Source organism: Saccopteryx leptura, chromosome 4 (assembly GCF_036850995.1).
Source record: "Saccopteryx leptura isolate mSacLep1 chromosome 4, mSacLep1_pri_phased_curated, whole genome shotgun sequence".
Lineage (NCBI taxonomy): Eukaryota > Metazoa > Chordata > Mammalia > Chiroptera > Emballonuridae > Saccopteryx > Saccopteryx leptura.
Genome location: NC_089506.1, coordinates 154287769 through 154314164, shown reverse-complemented (window position 1 = coordinate 154314164; position 26396 = coordinate 154287769). Strand labels below are relative to the sequence as shown.

At 39.5% G+C, this 26396-nt stretch overlaps 1 protein-coding gene across 1 annotated transcript in view; it reads left to right on the top strand.

The window, feature by feature from the left end:
- Window positions 1-26396, top strand: part of LIX1 (limb and CNS expressed 1) — a 49929-nt gene continuing 23533 nt past the window's right edge. The window contains exons 1-2 of the mRNA XM_066383776.1: window positions 1-200; window positions 17494-17657. Of these exons, the coding sequence (XP_066239873.1) occupies window positions 119-200; window positions 17494-17657 (246 nt within the window). The 5' untranslated portion in view covers window positions 1-118. The remainder of the gene's footprint in view (window positions 201-17493; window positions 17658-26396) is intronic.

The window sequence follows — 26396 nt, the reverse complement described above, 5'->3', positions numbered from 1 at the left end:
TGTTAAAAGGGATTCTTTGGTAATCCTGTGCATCAATGAGCTGCACAAATTCAGTCCAGGGCTGCAGGAATTCAGGCATGAGGACACTGTGCTGCAGGCTTACACAGGCAGACCCAAGATGGACAGAACCTTGGAATCCCTGCGGCACATCATTGCGCAAGTCTTGCCTCACAGAGATCCAGCTCTAGTCTTCAAAGATTGTAAGTACTAAAGGGGGAAAAGTTTTTTTTTTACTTTTTAAGAAAATAGCCCCAAACATCTAGTTACATCCTATTTAAGTATGATTTCTTCGAAGACTCTGTAGTCGTGCGCTGTGGTCTAAATTATATTTAACTTGTTCCTGACTTTAGTCAGGAGAAAGATTTCATTTCATTTCACCTACGGTATGAGTTGCCGGGTTATTTTTTCTATTTTTTCAGTTATGCATCTTGCTAATGGTTTAGAAGTCTCTCCTAAAATTTAAGACTCACCTAAGACTTAATGAACTTTACCAGATGCTTTTTTGAAATAAAGCAAGGCTGATTGCTTCTAAGATTGAAATTAAAAATAGATTGCATATTATAATAAAATATATATTTACTAACCTGTTTAATCCTTGATAACATATATTAGTTATGTTGAATCAAGTACTGTATTTGTCTGAAATTTTTTGTTGCAAGCAAAAGTTAGTAAGTCATCATTGAGCTCTTAAATTTTGATAACAAATTATAACACATTCGTTAAAAGGCCAGTAAAATTAGATGTCTTTCACCTCTGCAACAGCCTTCCCTTCCAAAATATCCAAATGGCTATGGCAAAGATATTTTAAAATTTTCTTTTAATGATTATGAAAAATAATTCAATGAAGCTTTCCAAATCTGGCAATACTATTAAACCATTTGTCATATAACTTTGTTTCTGGAACCGATTTGATTTCCTGCTGCTGCAAAACAGACTATCTTCCAATTGTATCTTATCTACAGTGGGTTTCATATTACAAAGAGCTTCTGAAATAGAACTTTGCTATGGAACTGCCCAAAAGGTAAAATGCATATGGATTTTTTTTTTTTACTTCAATAGGTTATAGCTTTCTTGGTTGTAAATCTCTTCATGTTTGTCTCCATCAAAGCTTCAATGGTATGAATTTTTCCTTTCTGAGTGCTGAATAATGTTAGTTTCCAGATGTCCTGTTAGTTTATATTTCTCATATGTGTGATGAAGAAAAAGAAATGTTAGGCCATTTTATTCTATATTCTTTTTAGAAATTAAATTATAACTTATCTGACCTCTAAGGCATAAAATTAAAGCCCTTCCTTCTTTTCCTCCTTCCTTTCTTCCTTTTTCCTTCCTTTTCTCCTTCCTTCCTTCCTTCCTTCCTTCCTTCCTTCCTTCCTTCCTTCCTTCCTTCCTTCTTTCCTTCCCTTTCCTTCCTTCCTTCTTTGTATTGTCTTTAAGCATGTGTCAATATCTGTGTTAGAAGTAATAAACTCACTCCCTACCCCAGTCTAACCTGGAGACTATTCAAGGTTGGTTATGTTTCTTTAAATGAAAAGGGAAGGAAAGAATGTCTCCTACAATAGCACTGAATTCACTAGAAAGGGTAAAGGGCTCTTGACCTGCCCAGAGCTTTGAATAAATTGTATAAGACCAGGGGTCTTATGCTGAGTCTTTGGATAGTGGAAAAAGTAAAGAGAAATAAAGGGAAATTTTTTTCACTGAGTTCATTATGAATTTAAGAAGTTTAATCTGAAATCACTTTTAAGATGCATTAATCCCAGAAATTGTTTATAGTTTAGCACAAAGAATAAAATAGAAGAAGGGTTAAAATAAAGCATACATTATATTTTGTCATTCAGACCTTTGCAGGGACTCTTTTATATGTATAAAACAACAACAACAAAGAAGTATCCTATTTTATGTATTTCATTCGTTGACATAGAACCTCAATGTGATCAGGTAGCACTTCCTGCTTAACCTAGAAGGTGCTGATAACTCTGCAACTGCTTGCACTGCTTCATAGGTGTCAGTATTCAATTGTGTTTCTAATCTGAAAGATGACCAAATGAAAGGAAGCCAAATGACAGATTTCAGTTCCAGGAGTTTTTATAACATCAAAACACCCAACCACTCAGCATTCTCGTGGAATAAATGGGAACAGGCTTAGTTACCTTCTGGGGCAAAAATCAAGTCATCTTGGGACTATGCCATGCCTTGGCAACCTACCGTGCACATGCCAGAGTTTAGCATGCGGACTCATTTTCTTTGGCACACCTATAGTTGCTGCCACCACAATCGTGTTTGACACACACAGCCTATAAAAAGCTGCCATCAGCTTGGAATGGCAGGTTCTGAGCACCTCCTCTCCTCCTAGTCACTTCTGGCTTTTCTTTCTTCACCCTGGCCCAGTCTCTTCCTTCCAAAAGAAAAGGGCTAAGGAATTAAGCACATTACTGCCAATTGCTTAAGGAAAATTGCTACTGTACTTTCCTGCAAGATGAAAAGCCAAGCAAAGAAAGTTTTAAAAGGCAGCACAGTTGAACAAAGGAGTGTAAAAAACACTGTAAAAGTGTTTTTTCTAAATTTCTCTTCTATAAAAGCAAAGGCAATTTTTTTCTTTTTATTATTTAGAAATACATAACATAGAGGATATAAGTGATCCTTTTATTAATTTGCTGCCCTCTGTTGGCATTTGAATTTTTAAAAAAACAAGCAATAGTAAATTAAATGTTTTCTTCAAGTTGGTGAGGAAACGCACCCACAGTTTTCTGGTCTGAGACCAGTGCACCTGAGGATAGTTACATTAATTTAAATAAATAAAGTTTGAATGCATTCCTCAGCCTTTCAAGTGGCAGTTTGCGATTCATTAAATCCCTCATTTGTTTTAGACAAGAAGTTCATTGGCAGTTGAGATTTGTTTTTTATTTTCTTTCCTGGAAGGAAATGAATTCTGTTAACAATTTTGTCCCTTTTCTCTATTCTATATCAAAAATAAAAATAACCTAAAATAAAAATAACGGAAAGACATTTTTAAAAAGGTGCGCTCTCAATTTGAAGTTTGCTCATTAGGCTGTCACTGGACTGTTCTCCACTACCTAAATGTCTCCATTTTGTAAGAAGTAGCCCTGGGAGTCTCCGCCCCACCAAACAGAATCTCTTTGCAGAGAATTGAGGCACATCTCCCTGCTGCCTTCCACTCTTGGCTTAGTGCAACATCCAGTTATTTTCATGTGCCATGTGTCACAAGCAAAGATGAGCTATTGTGAAACAGCCTCGTCAAATCTCTAAGAGTGTGTGTGTGAGCTTACTATTTGTTTGAATTTATACTAATGATTGACAGTTTCTCGCATGCTTTCTCAGAGGAAATCACATTTCAAGGTGGCTGTATTCTCAGCTCTTACTCTGAGCATTAATTCTTCAAAATACAAGAGCACAATACACTTATCTGCCGTCTGGAGGCTCTTCCTTCATTCACAGGAGTGCTAGGAAGTCAAGAACTCATCATGTGATGACAGACACTATGCTAGGAACATTAATTCTTCACAGCGAGACAGTAACGTCGATACTATTTTTAGTTATAGGTGAGGGAACTGAGGTTCATGGAGGTTAAGTGACTGGCCCAAGGTCACACAGCTGGTAAGTGATAGAGCCAGGATTCAAATTCTACCTTCCAACTTCTTACCTTTAGCCATTACAAGACATTGCCTCTCAGAGTTGTTATATGAGCATGTCATGGCAATCTCCGTTAGGAAAACAGAGAGGGGATTGAAATGAACTCTTCCGGAAGTGTGGAGGACACCCACTTAGTAGGCATATCTGAACAGAAGTGTGACAGAGAAGAAGGGCAGTTTTGAGGAGAGAACCGCTTGTTGAGATCAGGTTATTCAAGAACAGTGCTTTGGGGAAGGTGAAGACAAGGTTGGGAAGGCAGGTGGAGTCCCCCTGACGTGTGGGCAATAGGGAGCCATCAGAGTTAACAGTGATTCTAGATTACATCTGGAAGTTTATAGCCTTTTGTTGCATTGAGGAAAAGATTATATTGACATCAGTTGGAGGTACACTTCCTGATACTAAGTGGGGAGACAATTACAGCTTTTTCACAGCAAGAATCCTTTTATCCATTCAGGCAAGATGCAAGATTTGTGAATGTACACATGCCTATAGGGAGAAACCACATTCACTAACTGAAGGCCAAAACCAAGACAAGTTTTCTCACACAGATAGTAAAAGAGCTATCTGAGCACTGATTGAAGACATGAGGATGTGCTGGTTTCTATCATTGACTTATAATGTGACATGTTAGATTTCGCCAATATGTTTCCCCAAATTGTATAATGAAAAAAAGTAAGATGGAACCTTTATTAAACATTGCACAGTTTGAAGCAAATTTCTCACATATTTGGGATGCATTAACTCTTCCATTTTGGGAAGCATTTCCATGAATAGAAAGTTTTATTTATATAAGATAGGTGAATACTTTACTTCAAAAAAAATACATTTTTACCTTTTGGAAAAATTAGACCAGACTATAGAGCTATTAAAAACATCTTCGTAATCATGAATCTGGCTGTATGCAATGTGGAAAGAGCAAAAGTACTCAAGAGTCAGATATTTTCTTCATTTCATGCTTTTTAGTATAGTTATCTGAAATCTACAAATTTGATGGTACATTTCTGGTTTCCTTATCTCACAGAAAGGAAGAGGGTGTGAGGGATGAGGCACGTGTGCAGTGAAATCTGCACACCTTGCCTTGTGTCCCACCATGTAAGCATGCCTGAAAAAGTGTGGTAAGAACACCTCCACTGCTCACGAGCTCAGTTTGGAAAAAAGGATTGCATCTTAATGACAATTATTTGAACTGTGGATGTCTGGTCTACTGAAGTATATTCAAATGCTAATTTTACTTAAACATTTTATACTAAAAGATAATACCAAATCTTTTTATTTGAATTTATACTAAGAGAAAAACTCAGATTTTAGTTGAGATATCACTGGGATAAGCACTATTCCCCCTTTTTCAGTAAATATACATTTGACAGTTTAAATAGTAAAAATCCCAGCCCCAAAGGAAAGGGTTTCAAAATGGAAATAAATAAGTAGCTTCTTGAACACTTAGTAGCCACATCTGTCCTAATATATTTATTTCTTAATATACAAATAAAAGCTTTAACAAATAAAAATAAAATGTGATTGACACTCATCCTACGATCACATCAGGTGCCTCTTTATGGTCTGCTGTTTCTCTCACCATAGGCTTTCTTAAGAAAAACAAAACAAAAAAACAGTTCAGTTTTGTTAGCCTGAACTCAACTTTAACAACTTCTGAAACTCATGTGTTAAGTTACAGCCCATAATAGGATACAGCTGCACAAGGGTGAGTTTCTAAGTTATGAATTTTCTGTTTAAATGATACGGTTTTACTGATTATGTGCTACAGATTGATTTAAGAAATCTAAGACAACTTTAGAAGCCTTTCATAAAAGAATCTTCTTTATTTAATACACTTCATATTGAAGTTTTAACCCCAAAGACTCATTTCTTTTCCTCCATGTTCAAATGCTCGTATAAGTTTTGTCTGTCAAGGTAGTTAAAACAATCTTTATTTTAAAAGAGAAAGAAATAAAAAGAATCCTACTGAAAGTTTAATATTGACAAAATAGGCAATTACTGTACTCCCAATAGCTCTCTCTAGTCTCTCTCTGGTGTCTGTGGAATGCTGTGTGAGTTATAGTTTAGTGTTTTCCCCACTGTGATGATAATCAGTTGATCCCTGTTTTGATCTCACCCTGTTGGGCAGCTGTGGGAGCCCATCGTTAGTCACCACTCCTTTGGCACGTACGGCCTGCACTGTGTAGTTGTGTTCCTCGCACGGGGCTCTGCACTGAGTTAGAGTTTCACTGGCATGTTTTTGTCCACACCTAAGTTGGAAATCCCAGGAGGCAAAACCATGGCTTGCACTCCTCTGTGAGCCCCAAGGTGCCTCCCATTTGGTCAGGCGCCTAGCAGGTGCACAGCAGACCTGTTTTGATTGCTGATTGGTTTGTTTCCTCTCTCACCAAAGGAGGGTTAGAGATTTTTCCCATTGTCAGGTGTTCTTCTTTATGATGAAATAAACTGTGCTAAGATCTTCTAAGCAGTGGCGGGATTCAAATAATTTAACCAGTTCTCTGCCCTAATGACCATTTTAAGTATATAAAAACAATATTCCAAAAGGTAGTTTATTATTTCATGCACTTAATACTTAAATAAGAATAAAAGAGGTACACAAAACTAGATTATGTTTTAAAATATTAATAAAAAAATATTAAATACCTGACAAAAAAACAATAAAACTTATTTAAAATATTTCCATATTGCTTCTTAATTGGTGTCCTCACTTGCAATTTTTTTTCACCTATGATGGAATGAACATTACTACGGGCGCTTAGAATACGCTGTTGCGCAGATGAACGTTAAAAAAGAGTAAGGAGCCTGACCAGGCGGTGGCACAGTGGATAGAACGTTGGACTGGGATGCAGAGGACCCACGTTCAAGACCCCGAGGTCACCAGCTTGAGTGCGGGCTCATCTGGTTTGAGCAAAAATGCCCACCAGCTTGAACCCAAGGTCGCTGGCTCCAGCAAGGGGTTACTCGGTCTGCTGAAGGCCCATATGGTCAAGGCATATATGAGAAAGCAATCAATGAACAACTAAGGTGTTGCAACGCACAATGAAAAACTAATGATTGATGCTTCTCATCTCTCTCCGTTCCTGTCTGTCTGTCCCTGTCTATCCCTCTCTCTGACTCACTCTCTGTCTCCTTAAAAAAAAAAAAAAAAAAAAAAAGAGTAAGGAATATAAATTTGTGATTTCCACATTGGGCAACTGCCCAGGCACCCACCTTAGAGAGGTCCTAGATTACAAGTGCTATTTTAACAACCGGTTCGCCGAACTCCAACAAAAAATTTGGTATTGGTTCTGCCCAATCTGTGCAAATCGGCTGAATCCCACCTCTCCTAAATTATCATCCAGTGACACCTTAATCACCACCTAATTGCATGCATGGTTAATATGACAGTCAGATGAGACAGGAGGGAGCAGATAAAGACGCTCTCTAAACACGGCCGCCTCAGGCAACTCTCCCAGAGCACTGCCTCAGGTGGGCCTTGGTAAAACAGCCTGAATCATCCCATATACCGCATTGGTGCATGACTTCGATTGGCTGTCCTTATATTCACCCTCAGAATCTACCTTCAACTCTGAGTCACCAAAGACCATGCTTGTACCACACACAGCCTTTCAGGCCTGACTCTGTGCCTTGCACATAACCCTCATTCGATAGCTCATGGCAGGGTTTTGAAGAGCTTTCTTGTAATGACTGTTTCCCAGAGAAGATGTGTTATACACCTAAAGCCACATTTGCAAAGATTTGACTCTTTTTAAGTATGCAGAACTGGTCAGCAAAGCAACATGTTTTTCTTTATCTATATGTTTGATCCTTGGTTGGTTATATCAACAGTCCTGCAAAGTCTCTTCAATGCAGTGCATGGTCAGTACCCGATGGAACATGAGAAGATGCATGCTCCCTGACTGGTGAAATAGATTGCATTAGGCTCTTATTTTAAACACAGCTCATGTGGTTGCATGACATCGCCTTACCTGTGGTGCACACACACCACACATGGGAAGCAGAGCTGCTGCCACACGCCAGTGTACTGAATGGCTTCTTCTTTTAATTTGTCTTTGTAATTCCCTCTGGCTCCTTCATATTCTGTCCCTTCTTACTTTTTTAAAAAAAAATCATTCTATATATCCAAAGATATAAAAAATAAGTGTTATTTAAATTTCTCCCCCCCCCAAAAAACTTCAGCAACTTTTTTCCTAAAGACAAAATTTAAACCAACAAAAATGATATACTTCTTGCATATTTTGGAGAATCTCCAAAGAGGCTAACTTTGTAAAACACCAAAAGGATCATAATTCCCTCAAGAAAAGTGTTCAGGGTAGAGGATGGGGACCAGACCAGAAGAAAAGAGAAAGCAAACAAAAGAGACCCAGCCAGCGCTCCAGCTGCTGAGGGAGTCCGGCCCGACTTGGGAGCACGACTAAAAGAGTTTCTCTGCTGTGAACAAAGCAAGACTCCGAGCAGCCTCAGTCCTGCCGGGTGGCTGTGGCTCCCTTTGAAAAAACGTCTGCACAAAAGGGGCCCAAGTTTCCTACGTGTTGCACCTGACATACAAGCTGTGTCAGCAAGAGTCCATTAATGTGGTCAAACTTAGCAAAGCCTGAGGATAGTTTTAAATGATTTGACAGCTAGCTTTACTGGTCAGTGTCCTGCGTTTCCACAAGGCCAAGCACAAAATGCAAAGGTACCCCATTTTGCATGAATGGCAAATTGCATCATACCTTGAGCTTATGCCCAATTACATGGGCTTCCTTTCTTATTAATATATTTTTTCTCAACAAAACTAGGAAATCACATTAACAAAAACAAGTTTTAATGATTAAATTTCAAGCATAGAAAATACTAATTTACTTTAAAGTATTATCTGGTAAGGCTAATTTAATTGAAACTTATATTAAAATATTACAGAACATAAATCCATCTGCTTGGAGGCAGAGAATCAATTTGAAAATATGTTAGTCATCTAGAAAACCTCTTAATGGTTTATCCTGAATTGGTAACCCTTTCAATTTGTCCTTAATTGTTTTTGGCAAGGTACATTTTACCTAGCTGGAATTTTTTCTCATGTAAGGCAGAAAGAAATTGATTTTTTTCTGATAGATTTATAACATACTTTTACAAATTTTTTTTTTCAGGCGAATGACTGCCTTCCATGCAGGACTTATATTAGGTAATTGAGCTGGGAAATGAACTATATGCCACTTTCCTGAAGCATAAAAAGTCATTAAACATTAACTTAAAACAAAAGTTAGGTTCTATCTGTAATTTTTGCTAAGAGCAGGTTTACTGCCTTTAGCATTCATTAGAAAGTGAAAATTTGGGATAAACATTCATATTTCCAGATTTTGAGACACATACCATTTCATCCATTTATTTTTTGGCTACTGGGAAGTTTGTTTTTTTTTTTTTTTTTAATTTTTTTTTTTCTTTTTTTTCATTTTTCTGAAGCTGGAAACAGGGAGAGACAGTCAGACAGACTCCCGCATGCGCCCAACCGGGATCCACCCGGCACGCCCACCATGGGGCGGCGCTCTGCCCACCAGGGGGCGATGCTCTGCCCATCCTGGGCGTTGCCATATTGCGACCAGAGCCACTCTAGCGCCTGGGGCAGAGGCCAAGGAGCCATCCCCAGCGCCCGGGCCATCTTTGCTCCAATGGAGCCCTGGCTGCGGGAGGGGAAGAGAGAGACAGAGAGGAAAGCGCGGCGGAGGGGTGGAGAAGCAAATGGGCGCTTCTCCTGTGTGCCCTGGCCGGGAATCGAACCCGGGTCCTCCGCACGCTAGGCCGACGCTCTACCGCTGAGCCAACCGGCCAGGGCTACTGGGAAGTTTTGACTTTACCTGTGAATATTATCAAAAGAGCTTTCTCTTTTCTATCTCTGAACTCTTTACATATTTTGGAAATAAATAGAACAATGTATACAATTAGAAAATTTTCAGACTTACTTTTAGAATGTTTAACAATATGGTTTCCAATCCAGGAACAGTCAAATTCAAAGTTACAGTATACAAGCATATAAACATGCCTTTATCTCTGACCACAAATAATAGCTAACACTCTAGGGCAGTGGTCCCCAACCTTTTTTGGGCCATGGACTGGTTTAATGTCAAAAAATATTTTCACAGGCCGGCCTTTAGGGTGGGATGGATAAATGTATCACATGACCAAGACAAGCGTCAAGAGTGAGTCGTAAACAGATGTAACAGAGGGAATCTGGTCATTTTTTAAAAATAAAACATCGTTCAGACTTAAATATAAGTAAAATGGAAATAATGTAAGTTATTTATTCTTTCTCTGCACACCGGGGGTTGGAGACCACTGCTCTAGGGGTTATTATGAAGGTCTCTATTTGAGCATCTTCCATTTTGAGCCTTAGAGCAACCCTGTGATGTAAGTACTGCATTTTACAGGTAGAGCCGGAGCAGCAAGTGGGGCAGGTATTTTACAGTGCGAGAAGCAGGAATCAAACCCAGGCAACCTGGCTCCAGAGTGCATCGTTTTAACCACAAAGTAAACTGCCTGCCTGTTGATAAAAGGTGGAGAGACAAGATGCAGTATGAAGTTCGTTGTGTTTGAACCAGTGCCTTTATTCGAGAGCTCTTCTCTGACATACTCTATAATCCATCAGGCATTTACATCCTCTGTATCACAGAATTCCCTTACTGTGTCTAATCTGTGAAAATGACAAGCTCTGCATTTTTAGGATAAAAGCCCTCTGAGTGCCCAGTTATTGATTTCCTTTTCCCAAGGGACTCTGTGCTCTCTCCAGGCTGCCAAAGAAGCATTCTGTTACTTGCTTCACCTCCTGCCCAAGTTCCTCCCTGAGAAACCTTCTCCCTGGGGTAAACCAGATTCGAAAGGGCAGCCACACATTCTCTCCAAGGGCTGGGGCCCTTCCTCTGCACGGACAGCAGCAGCCACCGCAGGCAGCGTGACACATTAGCAAGAACAAAAGAAAAGGACCCTGTGCTCCAGCCTTTCTCTTCCCCTCGGGTAGAACAGAGACACTAGGACAATGGGGTTGATATTCAATCACTAAAAGAAGCTACATTTCCTCACCCTGTCCCCCGTCAAATCCTGTCCCTCTCCTCGCGGTATCCTGTCCCTCTCCTCGCGGTCTCCTGTCCTGTCACTCCCTGTACAGTGACTCAGCAGAGGCATTGTTATTCTCCTCACTCTTTTCAAACCTGACCCTCACCCTCTAGGAGCAGTTTCTCTCTCTTTTCCTGAACTTTCCAGCCCATATTCATCTGTTTTTCTCATTCTACTGATTTAATTATTGTGGCATAAATTTTTAAGTTTTAAATATTTTAAAATCATCCCTGTTTTACATTGTAGCACTCTAATATTTTGTTCACTAATTATATTATGAATATATTATTTTTGTAATCAAACTGTGAGTCTTTATGGACAGAGGTCTGTTCTGAACTTCGTTTTTAGTCTATACTATCAAGGGCAGTGTCATCAGATAGACTATGCCAGTGCCACACTGCTGGCTACTTATGGCACCCTGGTACCACCAGCCACTCTCAAATCCTCTTCAACAGAGCGCTCATGCAGGCAGCATAAATGGATGAGAGATGGCACTCTAAGACAAAGGGACTCCTCCCGCCCCCACATCAGGCTTTACTGCACCCTGTGTATTATGAAGATGAAGCCCCAGCTATTGAGTGGCAGGCCATCACTTGTCTACTCTGACCACGCTTCATCTTTTCTGCACATACTGCACCATCTCCAGCTGAGGAATGGCGGCCACCACCATGTCCATGTTGTGTGGGCACCACAGTGGCTTCACGTGGGAAAGTTAAGTGAAGCAATTCTTTTTTATTATTATTAAGGGAGAGATGAGGAGGCAGGGAGGCAGAGAGACAGACTCTCACATGCTCCGCAACCGAGATCCACACAGCAAGTCCTCTATGAAGAGGGGGGCTGCTCTGCCCATCTGGGGCTGCAGTTTTGTTTCTTAGTAACCAAACTATTTTAGCACCTGAGGCAAGGCCATGGAGCCATCCTCAGCACCTGGGGCCAACTTGCTCAAACCAAGCCATGACTGAGAGCAGAAGAGAGAGAGAGCAGTGAGAGAGAGAAGGGGGAGGGGTGGAGAAGCAGATGGTCACTTCTCTTGTGTGCCCTGACCAGGAATCGAACCCAGGACTTTCACACACTGGACCGATGCTCTACCATTGAGCCAACAGGCCAGGGCCTGAAGTAATTCCTGTGAAGAGCCTCCTGTGCCTTTCCCTTCCAGGCCTCAAAAATGCAGCATATTTTCTGTACCTTTGATAACATTCAAGTACTCAACTAACATTTATTATGCTTCTACTATATTCTAAATGTTGTGAAAAAAATTATATAATTCTTCCTCTGAAGAGTACTGTCTTTAGTAAAGGTAAACATACATGAGAACAACTTAAATGTCATAATAATTAAGAAAGTGTCTCTGGCCTGACCTGTGGGGTGCAGTGGATAAAGTGTTGACCTGGAAATGCTGAGGTCGCCGGTTCGAAACCCTGGGCTTGCCTGGTCAAGGCACATATGGGAGTTGATGCTTCCAGCTCCTCCCCCCTTCTCTCTCTCTGTCTCTCCTCTCTCTCTCTCTGTCTCTCCCTCTCCTCTCTAAAATGAATAAATAAATAAATAAAAATTAAAAAAAAAAAGAGAGTGTCTCTGGATAAACAAAGAGCACAGACTATACACTCAGACAGAACTAGGTTTAACATCCCAGATCTAAAATTTAGTCACTGCGTCATTGTATCCAGAGCATCTTTGACTTCTTATCTACAAGTTGTGGATGATAAAACCTATTCCTAGGGAGCACTGTAAGGATTCAATGAGAAAGTGTATAGTGTCTGGCATAATAAAGGAGATGAAAATAACACCCTACTCCTACAGCAGGGCTTTTCCAACTTGAAGCCCCTCGGACTGCCTGAGACTCTTGTTAGGAAAGGAGATTCCGGTTCAGTAGGCCTGGGGCACAGCCAGAGATCCTGCATTTCTAACAAGTTCCCAAGGGAGAGCTGTGCTGTTTCTCAAAGAGGTACAGCTTCTGTAGCAAGGAGTTAGAGATTGGGGGGGGGGGGGTACTTCTAAGGAGCTGATGCTGGAGGTAAATTTTAAAAAATAAGTATGTGCCACCAAGGAAGACAACAGACAGTGGAAAGAAAGGCATTCCAAGACAAGAGTGGAAATACGGCTCCTGCTAGTAACATCAGAAGCAAGGGAGTGGGAGGGGCCTGGAAGGGGACTGGAAGAGAGACATTGGAAAGGGTAAAAGTATCAAGACTTAGGTTTTCTATGCCTTGCCAAGGACTTACTTACCTTGTAGGTAATGAAGAACACCCAGAAGGATTTCAGAAGCTGTTGAGTGATTTGGTCAACTATGAAATTCAGAAGCTTGTCTTGGGAAGAATTGGAAGATGGGTTGGATGGGAAGATGACCGAGTCGGAGGGCACTGTGGTGTACTTGGTGAGATATGACCCGAAGCAGCAGAGAGTACAAACCGAGAAGAAGTGGAAGATGGGTTGGATGGGAAGATGACCGAGTCGGAGGGCACTGTGGTGTACTTGGTGAGATATGACCCGAAGCAGCAGAGAGTACAAACCAAGAAGAAGTGGTGACTGTGGGAGACATCAGGATATGGAATTGACAAATCTCGGGCATTTACCATATATAGAAAGAGGAAATGAAGTTTAAGGTTTCTGCCAGGTTCCTGGGCTAGGTGACTGGATAGTTGACCACTTCACTTTTTAAGTAATTTGGAAAAAGAAGAATTTATGGAAAAGAAAATGCACTGAGTTTGGGAATTTGTTGAATTTGTGCAACTTCCACGTGAAGGATGGAGTTGGAGTTACAAGAAAACGTTTGGGAACTGTTGGTGTATATCACGGCAGATGAAGCAATGGATTTAAGTTCTGTCATTGAAGGAGAACAGTACAGAGAGAAGCAAGAAAAAACAAAGAAGGACAAGATTCTGTGCAAAGCAGCATGAGGGGTGGCAGGAGGAAAGAACCCACACGGAGACAGAGAACAAAATGATCGGATACAGAGAGCAGCTCAGGAAGACTACTGTCAGAAAAGCCCGGGGATGTGAGTGTTTTTAGAAGAAATTGATCAGTTGTGTCCAATGCAGTTAGAAATCAAGTAAATAGGAATAAAAATTAAGAATTGGTGATATTTGCCAAAGCAGTTTCAGTGAATAATGTAGAGGAAAGCCAGATTATAGTAGGTTAAAAATGGGTGGAAAATAAAGAAACAGAGATTGTAATGTGGAATATTCTTCCGAGCAGCTTGACTATAATGGGTGGAAAAATTTTAATACCTAGTTGCCAGAAATAGTTTCAATATTGAGTGTTTTATTTAATTGGTTGATTGATTCATTCACCATCTTGAACATACTTATGATGGGCAAAAAGGGGTGTGCAAAGAGGAAACATCTAAAAAAATAGGTTAAGAGAATGACTAATATAACAATACCCAGGAAAAGCAACACAAACTCATTTGAGACTGCAGGCATTAAGGTGAAACTGGACACTTGTGTTGAGACTGCAGGCATTAAGGTGAAACTGGACACTTGTGCAGATGAGTCACTAGATGCTAGATGTAGGGTTGGGCATCACATGCTTGAGTTTGTTTCTTTAACATGAAGCCAGGATCATTGATGAGCATTAAGGTGCAATTGCACCTAGAGACAAAACTGTGGTGAAGCCTATTCTCAAACTTGGATTTTTTTTAGCAGTACTTGACCCTCTGCTTGTATTGTCTTTGATACTGTCCATGAACCTTGTTGTTACTACTTCAAAAAAATAGAGGAGCATGTTTTTCATAAATAGGGTATCCTCTGATATACCGATTTTTGGAATTCCAAATAGCAAGCTGGACTTCTTCTCTCTGCACTCCATTCATCTGCTTTTCCAGTCGTCAAGAGGAGATAGAAATAGGAAGATGGATTGTGTGTGTGCAGGGACATATATTGCAATCTTTAGAGGTGATGACATACATAAGACCATCAAAGAAATCTTCCAAGGTTACAGAATGAAAAATATGAAATCTGCTACTTTTATTCATGCAGAAATCTTACTTAATACATACCTTCAAACTCTTTAATCCACATAGCTTTATGTGCCAAAATTCTTGTTTTCATTTTACCTAAATAATCTTTCATTTTACCTAAAGAGGTCTTCAACCTCTTACTCTAGTCCTCAGCTGAACATCATTCAATAATGAACTTACTTGAAATAACTGCTGCCTGACCTATGGCGGCACAGTGGATAAAGTGTCAGCCTGGAACACTGAGGTCACTGGTTCAAAACCCTGAGCTTGCCTGGTCAAGGCGCATGTGAGAGTTGATGCTCCCTGCTCATCCCCCTTCTCTCTCTCTAAAAATGAATAAATAGAATCTTAAAAAGAAAGAAATAGCTGCTAATATGCTTTGTTGACTATCAGAGCAACAAGCCACTGGCTTTGGTTTTAGGCTTCAATCTTCAAGATATCTTTGTTGAATTCTGCAGGTCAAACACAAGTAGAAACACCAACCAACCAGCTCAAAATCTTTGTTTTCCCGGAGACAAGAGAGAAGGGAGGATGAGGAGCAGAAATACAGTTTAGAAAATAAAAGTTATAATTCTATTTTGAGTTCCATTCACTGGTAGAAAATGTTATTTCAAGTATTTCTCACTGAATGAAAAAGTTCTGTAATGACCAATCTCACTTGGACCACTTCATCATGTATTTTATTGGTTAATTCAGTTATCCCTTCAAATAATCTTACATTTTTCTAGATTCTTTACAAACCACCTCTTAAAAACTAAACACTGCATTGTATCTCTATAAAACTGGAAAGCAAAAGGAAAAGAAAAAAACTGAACACTGCAGTTTAAAAATATACACAGGATTTAGGTTCCTTGAGTGTCTAGATAATTTCTCTAGACTCTGCACACTCTGAAGCTGACCAGTGACCTGGGGGTGAGGCAGAGGAGCCTGGTGGTCTGGGAAACAGTTCAAAGGGGGGTTGTGCTATGTTTTTGCCTCCAGATCAAACTGTGACTCTCTTGACACCCTGTAAAATATCAACACCCAGGATTTTAAAGTACTTCCAGAAATGTATTCCAGAGAATGTCAAAGGGCATAGACACTATGCTACACAAAAAATGAGAAAAAACAAAAATTTATTTAATCTAGAACTTGAAATCTGAAGTTGGTATTAGAAATCTGTACAGTATATTTTCATCTGCAAGTGAGAGACTCCAGTTCAAAATGGTTTCAGGACAAAGCAGATGCGTTGGTTCAGGAGCTCAAACTATTCCATGGGAACTTCCATCATCTCCCCACCACACTGCACCCATCGCCTGAAGCCAAGTCTCTTTGACCCCTTTGCCCACCTTCACCTATCCTCTTTCCCTCTGGCAGTCACGATATTGCTGTCTGTGTCTTTGTGTTACACATTACACTTTTTTTTATTAATCCCTTCACCGTTTGTTGTTTTTTGTCCACCTCTTGGCACACTCCCTATGTTAGCTTTCTTGTAAACGTGTTTCCTCTCTGCCTAGGTGGCCCCTGCTCAGCATCCATCCCCTCCCCCTGCTCAGTTTCCATCCCCTCTGCCTAGGCGGCCCCCTGCTTAGCTTCCATGCCCTCAGCGACCTCAGTGAAGAAGGAGAATCTAGCCTTCCAACATTTCCAACAAAATTCCTGGATTTACTGGCTCTAGATAATTTGGTTTTGGTCAAATTCTTACCCTCAGCCTTGGAAAAGACATGGTTGAAGAAACAGCTGTTCTTTAAGGAAAACCTTAGCACACTTCCACAAAGAGGGGAAGGAAGCAAACGGCAGGCAGGCAAAAACCCCAGATGCCCTCTGCTGCCTTCAGGCTGCATGGTAGGCTCTCCTGTGGATACAGGGATAAGTTTCTAGGAGGCCCCAGAAATGAGTAGACCACTTGCATGAACCTATAGGAGGTAGATTTCTGCTTACTCCCAAAGAGGACCTTTTCAGTCAGAACCATTAGCAGTTGGAATAGGCTGTTTCAGGAGGTGCCCAGTACCAGGTCTTCCACGTGCTTGGGCACCGGCCAGATGGGCATCTGTTAGTAGTGTTGAGCAGGGAATTCCTGCATTAGGCAGAGCTTTGCCTGCATGACCTGTAAGTTCTAAAATTCTATTATCCTTGTTAATTTCCACAATTCAATTTGCAGTACAGGATAAACAAACCAACCTAATTTGATCTGGAAATTCTGCAGGCTATCACAGGTCATTTAATCTAAAACACATGGCTACAGCCATTACTATGTTCTCTGAAGTCATCTAACAGACGTGGTTCTTAACAAGGTCTCCACGTTATTAGTCTCACTTACGGCTTTTTCCAGCCTCCTGCTCGTTGCACAATTACCTTTCATTGTTCAGATTGGGGTGGAGAGAAGCATAAAAGCGTTTTCTTTTTTCTGCCTTTTTCCTCTAAAACTTTATAATAGGTGAGTCCTAATTAAGATGACATTGCTTACATCTTCACTCTTGAATTTGGCTTTTCCTTTGTGGGTTTAAGAATATATGAGAAATGGGAGCAGGGGCCATATATAATTATAGCTCGGAACAAAGTTTATTAAGCCAAATTTTTAAAGAAAAAAGAATGAAAAAATTTAAATTTGATATTAAAAATTAATTTATAAAGTTAATTTAATATACTACAATGTTGTTAGAATTAGGGTGCAAAATACTTTCAGCCATGCTTGAGGAGAAATAAACACATTTTTGTTAAATAGTATTTGCTTCTTTCACAACTGAAAGCACCCTGAAAATAAAATTTTGTTTTGCCAGGGCATGTTTATTTTTAATAACTGGTTACATTTCTCTCTTTTTCAGTGAACGTTGTGTCGATGTTACAGGAATTCTGGGAGAGCAAGCAGCAGCAGAGGGCTGCGTCCCCGAGTGAAGGGACGGTGGTGTACGAGTCGCTTCCGTCTCCTGGACCGCCCTTTGTGAGTTACGTGACTCTTCCAGGGGGAAGTTGTTTTGGCAACTTTCAGGTAAGAAGCAACCATAAATTGGTCAGTGAAAGTTAATTGGGTTAAAATAGAGTAAGCCCCCCTCCCCAATAGAGTAAGCCCTTTTATAAAATGGTAACATTATAACTTTTCTCAGTTGCAGTGAAAAAGTTGTGTCATATTCCATTATATTTATAGGAAAATTGGTCAGATGTTTCAATTTTTTAAAATTAGTGTGTCCCCTGATCATTCTTTATGGAAAGTGAATTTTATAGCATTTTATTTGCCTGATAGTTGCTCTCTTTTCCCTCAAAATATTTTGGAATATACGTTAAAGAACAAGGAAACTTGGACAAAGTCCTTCCATGGTGGCCGTTCCATCAGCAGAGAGTCTCCCCTTTCGTGAATTTTGTCATCAAATACCAATCAATCTACTACACACCAAAGCATGAACCAACAGCAGAGGTTAAGACTTACAGGGCTGCGATCAGGCACTTGTGCTAAGCTCAGATTCTGTTTCTGAATGACTGTTTATCCTTAGGAAATTAAATGAACTTCTTGATCTTCTTGACTTTGAGATTCCCCTGGGGTTGGTCAGAAGTGATAAGCTATACATGCAATGTGTTTATTTGGTATATAGCAGGCATTCTAACTATTTTTTTTATAATTATTACAAAGCCTTTCTAAATAAAATAAAAAAAACCTTTCAGTTGATTAAATTTTTATTATGTTTATGATGGGTGTAACTGATGATTCAATTCTAGTTGTATACCTACTCACACAAAAACATTGGCCTACATTAACTGTCAACATCTGGTTATCCAGTGTGTGTAACAAATACTCATTGAGTGACTAGGAAGTATCAAGCATTGGGCCCAGTAATGAGGATATGGTTCATACCTTGAGGAAATCAATATACAAAAATATTAGAGTAATTATAAAGAATTATATTTGAGGGTCAATGAAAGCATAAAGGAAGAAACTTCTCAGTTTACCAGTCACCTTGTAAGTGCTTTTTTTAGTTCAGCAAACCATTTCTCAATTTTCAATAACTGGCAAAAGTGTCTAATTTATACTTTACGTACAATGTGAAACTCATAAGCATTTAAGTTTCTCTCTAACTTTGACAGTTAGGAAGCCCAGAGTCAAAATTTCAGTGCATGTCTTTGTATTCTAAGTCTACAGAACTTAATGTCATGTAATACTATTATTTATACTATATTTCTACCTTTAGTCTCCCTTTTGACTTGGTATGTCTCACTCATTTATTTTACCCTATTACCATGTATCTGTCTTTATGTTACTTCAAATATTTTGTGGAGTGCGAGGAGGATAAAAAGACCCACAGACCTGCGTTGGCCTGGGGGAAGCAAAGAAGGACTCACGGGGATACAGTCACAAACTGAGGTGTGCAGTTACTAGTGCCTTTTGCCAGAAGAGTACAGGCGACATTCTCGGCATAGAGAACAGTGTGTGCAAAGGCATGGAGCAAGAGAAAACCACAAACACTTTCAGAATTTTTAGGATTAAGTGGTGGGAGAAGATGGTCAGAAACCCACACAAACCATAAGGGATTGTCACGCTTTGCAAAGGACAACAGGTTTTATTCTATGTAAAATCAGCACCCCTGAAGAATTCTGAATAGGAAAGTGATATATTCAAATGTACTTCAGACAGATTACTCTGGCAGTAGCATGAGATAATTTTAAGGCTAATTAAAAAATTGCTCTAGAAACTTCTGACCCCATCAGTCAGTGAGGTCCTACCTTCTCCTACCTTGAGTGATGGTCACCAGTGGATTTTGACCTCTGACTAATGAAAGTGAATTGCCTGGGGAGGATGATTTGAAAGTGGGTCTTGAAGCCTCAGAACAAAGCTTGAGGTAACCCCAGACCTTTAGACAAGAATGATGGCCAGGGAAGGGGGAAGGAAGTTGAGCCACTGACGAAGGGGTTTGCTGACCCACCTGCAGTACCATCATCACATATTATGAGATGGAGTCTGCCTACTCAGACAGCCTGCCCCTCAGGCTTCTCATTTAAGGGGAGACCTAGGGAACAGACCTACTCAGCCACAAAGCAAGGTCATGACAGCCACCTGAACAAATTTATTTCTTTGTCCATGAATGTCAATGGACTAAAAGATCACCAAACATTTGAGGAAAGCCAAAAGCAAAAGAGAAAAGTTCAAGGCAATCAAACAAAAGAACAGAAATAATTCAAGTAACAAAAGACAATAGAGAGTATTACAATGAGTACTCTCAAAAAATTGTGGGAGGATATTTATCCCTAAAATATCTATGATAAAAGGAGCCAGGAAGGAACAGGAAATTTAAAATATGATTGCCAAATTAGAGTAATAGATAAATAAATAAACAAATAAAAAAGGAGTATATAGATTACAGCTGAATTAGTAAAGGATAACAAAGTAAAAAAAATAAAAGTAAAGTACATTTTCTAGATTTTCTAGAACTTAGATCGCAAGACAAAGAGAAGGAAAAAGGTAGTACCAGAGACATAAGGATAAACCTTGGAGATAAACAGTAATTTAATAACGGTTCTAGAAAAAGGACAAGGCCCTGGCCAGTTAGTTCAGCGGTAGAGCGTCGGCCTAGTGTGCGGGGGACCCGGGTTCGATTCCCGGCCAGGGCACATAGGAGAAGTGCCCATTTGCTTCTCCATCCCCCCTCCTTCCTCTCTGTCTCTCTCTTCCCCTCCCGCAGCCAAGGCTCCATTGGAGCAAAGATGGCCCGGGCGCTGGGGATGGCTCCTTGGCCTCTGCCCCAGGCGCTAGAGTGGCTCTGGTCACAGCAGAGCGACGCCCCGGAGGGGCAGAGCATGCCCCCTGGTGGGCGTGCCGGGTGGATCCCGGTCGGGCGCATGCGGGAGTCTGTCTGACTGTCTCTCCCCGTTTCTAGCTGCAGAAAAAAAAAAAAATCAATCGATTTAGAAAAAGGACAAGAAAATGGGCAAAAAGAAATACCAAAAGTAATTTTCTTCAAGTTAAAAAAAGCACAAATTTTTATACTGAAATGACCCATCATATTCCAAGCAGAATGATGTCAAAAGAATCACTCAGCTCTATGACTGTGTAGGACTTAGGGACCGCATTATGCTTTAAAGACGGATTAAAAGTTTTTGTTTGATATGGCATCTGTACATTGATCACACTGTTTATTATTATTATTACTATTATTATTTAGCATAAATTGAATATATATGTAGGGCAGATTTGGGGAATATGATGAAATAGGGCAAAAACTGACAAACCAGGTAAAGAAAACCAAAAACTATTTGAAAAGATAAATAAGACAAATCTTTGGCATTTCTGAGTAAGAACAATATACAACACATACACTACACTAAGCATGAGAAAGGGATGCACTTATAGGAATGTAATATAAGAACACTACATAAACGATTATGTTTTTAAAACATGAAAACCTAGATAATATTGACTACTATCTGGGAACTCTCTGTCTTATCTTTGAAACTTTTCTATAAGTTGACATTTATTTCAAAATAAAAAAATTTTCTGTATTTTTTAAAAAACACCTCAATAGTTTCCTATTACCTTCTTATCAGAGTCTAAATTTTTTATTCTGTCAAAAAGACTACAACTAGCCCTAACATTTCCTTCCAGCTTTATGACCCTGAATTCCTCTTCTGACACTCAGTGATTTGTCCCGACTGTCCCTCATGGTGCCGTGACCTCTTCTAGCCACTCACATACTCACTGTGACTTACTCATGAAGTGCTGTTGCCACCTTCCTTTCTTCGTATCTAAACCCTGCCCAACTTCCAGGACTCCTCTCGAATGTCACACACAGTCTTCGTGGATTTTCCCTGCATTGCCCTGCTAGATTTTTCTACTTCTGATTTCCCAAAGCAGTTATCTCAGTTTCTCTTCTAATGTTTTATATTTTTTACCTTCTGCTACAGCTACTTATGTGCCGCTTCTGCCTGTATAATAAAATGTTGAGTGCCTCAGGGCCAGGGCCTGTATTCTTATATTCCTATGACTTTAAGTACTGTGCTCTGTATATATTTAAGTGCCTAATAAATTTTGTGGAATGAATAGCTAAATGAATGAATGAATGATAAATTCCAAGAATTGATGTTTATATTTGTCCAGTTTTTGTATATAGTCACTACTGATTGACATACAAAATATCATATACTATTCTATACAGTGTAATATATGAACTAAGATATTTCACCTAACTCTGCAAGACAGTGGGTTGGGAAGGAAGCACCAGTAACATTAAAATCAGCTAATATCTGTGTTAAAGTTTTGGAAGTGGATTAATTTGGAAGTACTGATTTTAAAAAAAGAACCTTTTAATTTCTCTGCATTTAATTTATACATTAGTAATCTTCACTCCACTCTGTACCAATGACCATGAATAACCAAGATTTGGCCATAATCAGATATATTTGCTAATATGTAATAAGTACACTTATTATAATCTATCTAGAATATAATGCATTTGGCAAATAGGTGAATGGATCTAGAGAGGATATAAGCCTAAGAAATTCTAGCCTGGGCTGGTTGGCTCAACAATATAGCGTCAGCCTGGTGTGTGAAGGTCCCAGGTTCAATTCCCAGTCAGGGCACACAGGAGAAGCGACCATCTACTTCTCCACCCCTCCCCCTCATTCTTCTCTCTCTCTTTCTCTCTTCTCCTCCTGCAGCCATGGCTTGACTGGTTGAGAAAAGTTGGCCCTGGGCACTGAGGATGGCTCCATGGCCTTCAGCATCCTTCAGGTGCTGAAATAGCTCTGTTGCTGAGCAGCAACGGAGCAGTGGCTCCAGATGAGCAGAGCATCACCCTGTACTGGGCTTGCTGGGTGGATCCCTGTTGGGGCTCATGTGGGAGTCTGTCTCTCTGCCTTCCTGCCTCCCCGTCTCTCACTTACTAATAAAAAAGAAAGAAAGAAAAGGAAAAAAAAGAAATTCTAATGTTCTTATTTTTGTTTTTGCTATCTTGAGAATTATGAAGTTCCCAACTGTCTCATAAATTTCTACCCAAAATGGTAGGAAGACTTTCTTTAGGAAGTACATGCAACATCCTCTATGTGGTCTTTAAAAAATAGAAAACAAGATGAAAAATCTGAACTTTTCAGCAGGGAGGAGTCTTGGTGATCTGTGATCATTTAAGGGTCTCCTTTTCCTTATGTTTAAATCATCATATTTTAAGGTTCTCAGGGGGATCATTAACATCCTTGCTTTAAAAGAGCCAGAATTTCCTGAATCAAATATATTTTGAAAATGTGTTTGGGTGATTGGCTGCCACATCTGGCCCCTTAACCCATTTGGCCCTCCAAAATATGACTTGAGAAAAGAAAACCAGGAAGCAAAAAAAGAGGAAAAGAAAATCGCTCCTAAAGTAATGTCCTTGCAGTTTTCTTAGTTCAGAAACCATCTTAAATGCTATTTTCACCATATAACTTTCCATCATGTTCTTTGCTAGCAATTGGCCTGTGAGAGCCTACATGCTCATTCCTGCAATGCCTTTCACATAATCAAATGTCACCATTGTGCATTGCAAATCATTTCATGATGGATTATTAATGCCAAGACCATGTGCTGAGACATGGAGAAACCATTATGCCAGCAGTAGCCTTCTTACTGAGCTGTGGGTTTCACCTCCAATGGTGCCAAGTAATTGAAAATACTTGAGGTGCAGTATGGGACCGGGCTGCAGGATTAATCCCTCTAGTTTCATGAAAGCTGTAAGAGATTATGCTCATTCATTCTTTAGGAAAGTGGTATTCAGACTGTGCTTTAGTTTTCTGATTAATCAAAGGAAAGCAGTTAAAAGGCTCTGATGGACACAAACCACTGGTTTTATGCAAAGAAATCTACTGAAGTAAATGGGAAGCTGTGTTCAGGAAGACTAATTAAAGAATTTTCAGTTAGTCTTGACAACACAACCTTCCCCCCAAAAGAACACAGAGCCAGAGGGAAAGAAAGCAGCCATAATCCTGTCTTTAACCCATTCCTTCATAAGCTACTATGGTATAGGAAAAGAGAAGTAAAAATATCATTTTTTTCCATTGATAAACAATGAATAAAATGATCTATTGACACTAAATTATTTTTTCTTTCAGAAAGTTATATTGAAACACATTAGTACTTACTGTGTCTTTTATAAAACACACTATCTCCTAATATTACAGGCATTAAATAAGAATTCATGCATTTTGGATTTATTTTCTTTATGCCATTTTTTGTCTAGGCAGTTAAAGCTTCCCTAGCCATACCACATGACCATGAAAACTGGCATTAATTTTCATTTTTTACAATAAGAGCAGCACAAGGGTCATCAGCTCCTTTTGATAAACTCAGAAGGAAAGCTGCTCATTGTTCCAGCAACTGTTTTTGTTTCCAAAACCAAAAGGGGAACTTAGTTGAGTGTTTTATCTTACTTTACATTTTGTTCTAAAGGTTTGTGATTCAGCTTTCATTTTCAAGCCTGTGACATGGTCTTCAATATACTCTGCTAGAATGATTTGATTAATAAATTTTATTCTTATTTGGAATGAAAAGCAAAAATTTAAGGGGTTACAGTACTAGACCATGCAATTATTTATGTGCATGAATTATGGTTGAATAAAAAATGTATCCCCCTGGCTAAAACATTGATGTGATAGCTCAATTTATTTGAAATTTAGGACACTAATTATTGGGGTATTATATCTTTTGCACAAGCCTTTTGTTCTGAAAATTGCTTCACAATTATAAACACTTGGGGTAAGGTACTTGAGCTATTTGCACAATGCCAGGCACTACATGAAATAGATATGTAATCTTTATTATATGCGGCTTAAGTGTCTGTTTGTCGCCGATAGCTTATTGGTTGCTTGCGTAACTGTACTAGCCAATGGGGTGAAGTTGCCACGGCTGAACGCAAATTGAGTGGGTCAGGGGGAAGGTGAACATTTGTTTGCATTGGCAATCATCTGCTTTTGAAACAATTTAAGGCTGAATGCAAATTGAGCGTGTCAGGGGGAAGGTGAACATTTGTTTGCATTGGCAATCATCTGTTTTACATAAAAACTACGTCTTAACGTAATTTCTTTTAAGAATGCCTTCTAGAAAATATAGCACTGAAGAGGAGAGAAAAGGAGCTAAAGCTGCACAAAAACAGCTTTCTCGACAAAAAGAAACCACTGAGCAGAGAAAGACAAGGCTTGCTTCAGTCGCAGAACAAATGCGTCTTTCTCAGCAAAATGAGACTGATGAGCATAGAGAAACAAGGCTTGCCTCAGATGCAAGACAAAAAAGCCTGTCTCAACAAAATGAGTCCCTTGAACAAAGGCAGGAGAGAAATGCAAAAAAACGACAGAGTAATGCTGACCGAAACGCAAAAAGGATTAAAACAGTTTCAAATGGAGAAACTTTAATTTTTGAGCATTCCTCTGGTGACATGAATATTAAATGTGAACACTGTCAGTCCTTAAACTTCAAGTTAGAAACTAATCGATTTGACCGTGGCAAGAAAGGATTTTCTCAATGTTGCAAGTATGGAAACATTGTAGTCCCACTAATTGAGAATTATCCACCACTCTTGAACAAATTATTGACTAATCAGCATCCAAATAGCAAACAGTACATGGATAGCATTTGATCCATTAATAGTTCGTTTGCTTTTGCGTCCATGGGAAACAAACCAATTGACTTGCCTGGACCAGGACTTTATTGCTTTCGACTTCATGGTCAAGTTTACCATCAAACTGGAACTTTGCATCCTTCTGATGGGAAAAGAAAGTTTGCTCAATTATATATACTTGATCCCTCAGAAGCCAGTTCGGCACATTTAGAATGGAATAAAAGAGTTCCTGAGACCTTACTTAATGAAATGGGGGAATTATTTCAAGACATTAACCCATTTGCTACTGCATATAAAATGATGCACGAAGTTGAAAAAAAGTCAGCCTCTAATGCTATAGCAAGCAATGAGCCAGCAATCAGCATTGCCATGGCCATTGTCTGTGATCGTAACTTAGATCAAAGGCGGTATAATGTCCAGCAAGCCAGCGAAGTGGCTGTCATATTTGAAAACACTGATGGAGAGCCACCACATGAGTAAGATTTAATAATTTACCCAAAGGCTCAACCTGGACAAACTGAATTAAAGCGAATCAGCACATGGGATCCAAATCTTGACCCAATGATGTATCCTTTACTTTTTCCACGAGGAGAGCAAGGCTGGAAGCCTAAACTTGGCTTAAATAATCCTGGAAAAAATAGATTGCAAATTTCAGAAATGGAATTTTATAGCTATATGTTGTCAGTTCAAGACAACTTTAATCCACTTATAATGGCAGGAAAATTAACTCAGCAACTTTTTTGTGATTGGTATTGCCGAATGGAATCTGGGCAGCTTTACTACATTAGAACTCAACATTTTATTATTTAAATCACCTTTATTTATTGAGCTAGTGGTGGCTCTTAAGAAATGTACCGCCAGTGGTTTCCTTCATTGCACTCTACTTTAAGCAATTAAGCAAGTAGAAGGGGGAAATCCCATGGGGCACTAAGCAAAGGGGCGTCCTCGCCGCCTGCCCTGGGTAAATCAGTTTGAATTAGCAGACGCCTTTGCACAAATCATTTTAATTACAATTTATAATATCTAGAACAGCGGTCATTTCATATGACCGCCGGGCTTTCTAGTAGTTCCATAGGCAAGCTACTGGTTGATTTCTTTTGTTTGTTTTCAACCAATGTTTGGTGTTACATATGGGACAGACCAGTTTTGAGGCATGACACAGAAGA